The following is a 5,996-nucleotide window of genomic DNA, read 5'->3' as shown; positions in this document are numbered from 1 at the left end:
CTGCAAAAGAGGCGGAGAGAAAAAATCCATCAATTAATTTAAATATCGGTGTTTAACTTTTGTTTATGGCACTTACTTCTTGCCGCTCTTGCAGCTCACTAGGGATACTAGTACAGCTAATATGACCATGGCAGCGAGAAGTCCAGAGAGTCCGGCGATCATGGTCATCATCTCGTGTGGTTCGCCATCGGAAGTCACTTTGGTTACTGAAATTATATGAAGAAAATACAAAATTTAGAGATATTGTTTATTTTCTTTAATTGAAAACATTAAACATTTTAAGCAATATTTATGCCTTAATCCTATTACTATAATTGATCAATTTAAAAACAAGTTTCAAAAAAAAACTATTTCTTATTCTTATAGATCATGAATATTCCCATAAATTGTTCGCAGATTGGTTAAAGTCATGGAAGAAGATATAATTGCTTGTTTTGGTAATTGTTCTATTTTAGATCTTGGGTTCCCTAAATATACAAACAGAAGTTCCAAAGAACTTATCACTCGGTGGTTGTTATTCCAAATAGTCACAATCTCCATTGATCAGTGTGGTAACTATATTAAGAAGCCTACTTTGTTCTGATTAGGAGACCGGACATTTTAGATGCATGCCCTTAAATCGTAATCCTTAGTACGTTTGCAGTGGTCGTCATCAAAAGGGGAGTATCTCAGCCAAGCTGATTTTTTCCTTTCATTCCGGGTATTTCTTTATGTTACGGGTCCTAAACACAACTCACAACCCTGGAGAGCGATGTTTCGCCTTCTTACTTTAGCTCGCCTTCAAACGGATGTTTTTTGGCTATCCAGAGGATACTTGGTCAAAGACCGGAAGTCGTGAGTTGCTTGAGCCATATGTAAGAGAATTTTTGGCAACTCCCAACTGAATGGCGCTCAGAGAACTTTCCTCACTTGCGTGAACCTCTACATCCATTCAAAAGAAGAAGTTTGTTCAGATATGAGAGCTTCAGGATCAGGGCTCATAGCCACTATATTTTATAAGAAATTATATAACTTTAAAATGATATTATATTAAGATTTCTGTAGGCTCTGAAGTGACTCTGATTCCAATACGAATGGTTGTTATAATTCTATGGTTGTTAAGTGGTTAAAATTCTCAAAGAGTTTCGATATTACATTCATTTAATGCGGTTTTTTTCGGTTATGTTGAAAATTTATATAACCTTAGATTTAAGAACCTTACTCTAATGGTGGCATAGTTAAGCTATTTCGACTTTTCTGATTATCTTGAATAAAGCTTCTTCAATCTATCGAAGTTTTATGAAATATTACTCGTAAAGTGTACAGTTTCATATCATGGAATAAAGAGAAATCGTAAAGACACCCAAGAATATTTTGTTAATTATGATCTTTTTATGCTAAGATTGAGTTGAAATTATTCGAAACCAAGTTTTTCTATGAAAAATTCCAGTTATCTGCTTGCATTTAGTTGGTTGTTTTCAATATCAGTCCCCCATAACCCATTCAATCAAGCGCAGATGAACTTCAGAAACAAGAAATAGGCGCGAGATCACACTCGTTGTGAAATATGGTAAATAATTTGGTATTAGAAGACCTATGTTGCTTTTTTTCGATTTATTTAGTATTATACATTGTGACAAAAAAGCCCCGGAAATGGTAATTAAATTCCCCGGGTAAATTAGTTGGTAGGAGTGTTCTTGATTAATATGCCAAATACCAGCGCGATCCGTCAATCAGTTTGTTTGCGGCAGCTGCTTAAGTCGGTACACCTCAGTAGTGCGTTACGATTTTTACAATGGATAGAAATATCGAACAAATAATTCATCTAAAATTTTGTATTTCTAACCAAATTTCGTCTACGGAATCGTTGCAATTGTTGGAAATGACTTATAGTGATTCAGTTTTATCAAAAACTCAAGTTTACGAGTGGTACAAAGCCTTCAAAGGTGGTCGGGAGACCGTTGAAGACACGCCTCGTTCTGGACGTCCTTCGACCTCTCCAACTGATGAAAATAATGTATTACAAAAGTTAAGGTTATAGTGCTTAAAAATCGTCCGACAGATATTAGAAAGATGGCAAAAGAGCTTGACAGCTCTCGCGAGTCCATTCGAATGATTTTGGCGAATAGTTTGGGTATGAAATGCGTTCTTGCTCGACTCGTTCCTGAATTTTTCAAAACGAGTACCGTAAACAGGTCTCTTTGGACACGCTTGATCGTGCGAATTCCGATTTCACATTCATGTAGAGCATTGTAACTGCCGATGAGACATGAGTTTAAGAGTTTGATATGCAAACAAGTAAATAATCATCGGAATGGAGGCGAAAAAAACGAGTCGTTTATGGTTTGGTGCATCATGAATTTGTTCTGGAGGGACAGAAGGTCAATAAGGAGTTCCATTTGGCCGTATTGAGCAGATTGCATGGGAACATTCGTTGAAAATGGGCGGAATTGTGAAAGAAGAAAATTCGGTGAAGGAGCAGAAGGCCATCCAAGAAAGAGCATATTAAAATTATTTCGAGGACTGGAAAAATCGTTGGCCTAAGTGTATTACATTTGGTGGGGACCACTTTGAAGGCGACAAAATAAATATTGATGAATAGTTTCATATTACCCGTTTTATCTACAATTTCCGCATACTTTTTTATCACAATGTATCAAGTTTTGGGTTTATCATTAAATATATTTATTCAATATCATAATTTGCTTGCTGTTCTTGAATTGAACTTAAAATTTGTAAGACGCATTTTCTGCAACTTGAATTTAAACTCGCACCAAAACAACATTTGCATAATTTTTTTTTATTTTTTTAATATTGTTTAGAATCTTATAAAATGTATCGTAAATACCAAAATAAAAAAATATGATAGTGTATCAAACTCATATGCAAATATATATATTCATATACCATATATATTTATGTAAGATCAAACCAAAAAACACGAATCATTAATTAATTTGGCGGCTAAACACTAATTTATTATTTGTTTTGTTTTGGCTGAAGGTCTCAATCATCTTAACTCAATCATCACCCACGCCTCAAGAGGTCAAAAAACTATCGTCACACATTATTGTACAATATAAATGCCGTTAGAAAGATATGCGAACATTTGTGTTTGGCTAATTAATATGGACACATGTCAAGCAATTTATGCAAATTTTACGGCTCATTGCTTTAATTGAGAGTTGTGTAGGAAAAATGATCGATTATTGTTGCAAATTAATATGCCAATTATAGGGCAGCTGGAAACCGCAAGGGAGCATTAAAATACCTAAAACAACAATATGCTGGTAAAAAACAAACGATTAATATGAATGTTGAGTTGGGAAACAATTTGCGCGCCCACTTCGCCGGCGCGTGTTTACACTGGGGCTGCTATCTAGAGCTGGGAGCCATTGTATGTGGTTCAAATGAGTACTAAGTGTTTGTCCAATTGCTTGATGTCACATTTGTTACAAATTACATCAGTTTCCTTATCGGAACTACATTTACCTACTAACTAACTACTTCATGGAAATACATTTGAATAAGTATAAAAATGCAAGAAATCGTAAACAAAACTAACAGCCGGCGACTGTCGTAGGATTGTGAATTGAGTGCGCGACTACTAGACAAAGTGTTAATAGCTCGAATCTCGTTATAAGGCAGTATAAACATGTAGAAAAAATATTAGTGTCTAAAAATTTTCTTAAAGTGTTTATAACATAAAGAAGTGTAATGAAAACAGTTCACCATATGATAAATCTCATTACGTATAAGGGGCGCCATATATTTGTTAAGCGCCGCGGCCCAGCAACTTTCAACTTGGTAGCGTTAAATTAAATGTGTTCTCAACTAAGAAATAAACACTTTCAATTTTCAATTGACCGCTTGTGTTGTGCAATTATGTAACTTATGCTGCTGCAATTTGCATACAACATTTGACATTCTCATTTGATATAATTTAGTACTTCCCATGACATTTCACAATCATAGTGAATACTTTGGTTCTGTACTCCTTTCACTAATCGCTTTGGCTTCGGAAGTTAATTCGATTTTAGTTGACAAACAACAAATTTAATGGTAGAATGTTGACAAGCTGACTGTATACACATATGTATATATATTTATATATTTACAATGTCGTGTAAAATGCGTGTCGGAAATGCGTTGGAAAGTGAAAGTTGCCTGCGTTGACATAACCTATTTTTAGCAACAGCCGCTGAATTTCCTAATTTTATAATTTAAAGCGGTTACTTAGAGACATGTGTCTAGTTAATCATTATTTTTAGCGAAGTATGATAATAAATATTTACAATAGTTTAATTTATTTCAATAAATTATTGCCATTTGGCTTGTAAGTCGGGCAGAACTTGCCATAAATTAATTTCCTTGTGTCGTTTTAGAAAGTAAACATGGAAATTTGCACTGTTTCCAACTGAAAGGAGTGTCTTAAAGTAATTTTTCCTGTTCCAATTTTACTTACAATCTTAAAACAATTATGCTGCACAGTGGGCTAAGTTCTAAACATACTATATCGAAAAAATAATTTGCTCTTAAACTTTTCAGAAATATATTAAAATTCTTAGTTCTGTATAAATGTATATAAAACAAGGAGTCCAAAAATAATGAAATGTATGCACATATTTAATAAAGGAAAGCATATAGATTCCTATATTAAAAAAAAAATTATAGGAAAACATATTTACCGCCTTTATATATTTTTCTGTTAATTGATTTTAGCCTGTCTTAAAGTTTTTGATCGAAAATTTATTACTATTAATTGAAAAAAAAAATTGTTCAAAAAATTATAGGAAAATTATTTTTTGCGGTCCTTATATGTATATTTTTTAACTTTTCATTGATTTTAGTCTGTTTAGAAGTTGCTGCTCGAAAATTTATTTATTTTTTATTATTTATTTATTAAAAAAAATGTTATTCAAAATATTATAGAAAGAAATATTTTTTTTGCGTCCTTAAATATTCATTAACATTATAGTTAATTTAGCTTGTTTAGCAGTTTTCTTTCGAAAATTATTCATTTATATTGTTATTAATAAATTTATTAAAATATTTTTTAAAATTATAGGAAAAATAATATTCGGCGGTCCTTGTATACTTTTTAACTTTTAATTGGTTTTAGTTGGCTTATAAGTTTTTGCTTGAAAATTTATTTATTTTCAATATTAAAAATTAAAAAAAAAAATTAAAAAAATTATAGGAAAAATATTTTTTGCACTCTTACATATTTTTTAAGTTTTCATTGATTTTAGCCTGTTTAGAAGTTTTCCTTCGAAAATTTATTGATTTATACTATTTATTAAATTTAACAAAATATTTTTCAAAAAATTATAGGAAAAATTATTTTTGGCGTTATTTTTATATATTTTAACTTTTCATTGATTTTGCTGGTTTAGAAGTTTTTGCCCGAAAACTTATTTATTGATATTATTTATTAATTAGAAAAAATATTTTTCAAAAAATTATAGGAAAAAGTATTTTTTGTAATCCTTAAATGTTTTTTAACTTTTCACTGATTTTAGTACCACTGTAGGCGTTATGAAAATGGTATTTAAAACAGCCGGCCAAACTGGTTGCTTGCAGACACTTGATCACAGCTTTCTTTAAAGTAACTACTTTTTAAATTATTTTACTATATATTATTATAAAATCAATAATGGTCAATAGGTGATTATTTATGCATTTGCTTGTCAATATATTATTCGCTGAATATGCATATTGATAAATTAAATATCAAAATTGAATAAATTGGATCCCCAAAGTAAGATTTTTGTTAAAAGTCGGTGCCCTTTTTATTTATTTTTAATATTAAAAACTACGTAACTTTCTGACTAATTGGATTTCAAATAACGCTTTAAAACTATTATATTAAAAATGTACAAATACTGAAATGAAATACAAAAAAATTTAATCCAAAGTATTCAAAAATAAAAACAATTAAATTTTTAATTTAAAAAAATTTTTACAAAAAAAAAAATGTTTAAATATTTATTTTTTAAATTTAAAACATTTTTTTA

General features: G+C 30.7%; 1 protein-coding gene across 2 annotated transcripts in view; it reads right to left on the bottom strand.

The window, feature by feature from the left end:
- The window catches only part of LOC126759107 (uncharacterized), a 35,507-nt gene that overhangs the window by 854 nt on the left and 28,657 nt on the right, over positions 1 to 5,996 (bottom strand). For both annotated transcript variants that reach the window (XM_050473725.1, XM_050473724.1), the window contains exon 3: positions 77 to 206. In XM_050473725.1, coding sequence (XP_050329682.1) covers positions 77 to 206 — 130 coding nt within the window. The remainder of the gene's footprint in view (positions 1 to 76; positions 207 to 5,996) is intronic.

This window comes from Bactrocera neohumeralis, chromosome 5 (assembly GCF_024586455.1).
Source record: "Bactrocera neohumeralis isolate Rockhampton chromosome 5, APGP_CSIRO_Bneo_wtdbg2-racon-allhic-juicebox.fasta_v2, whole genome shotgun sequence".
NCBI lineage: Eukaryota > Metazoa > Arthropoda > Insecta > Diptera > Tephritidae > Bactrocera > Bactrocera neohumeralis.
Note: the sequence above shows the minus strand (reverse complement) of the source record. Positions and strands in the feature narration are given on the sequence as shown.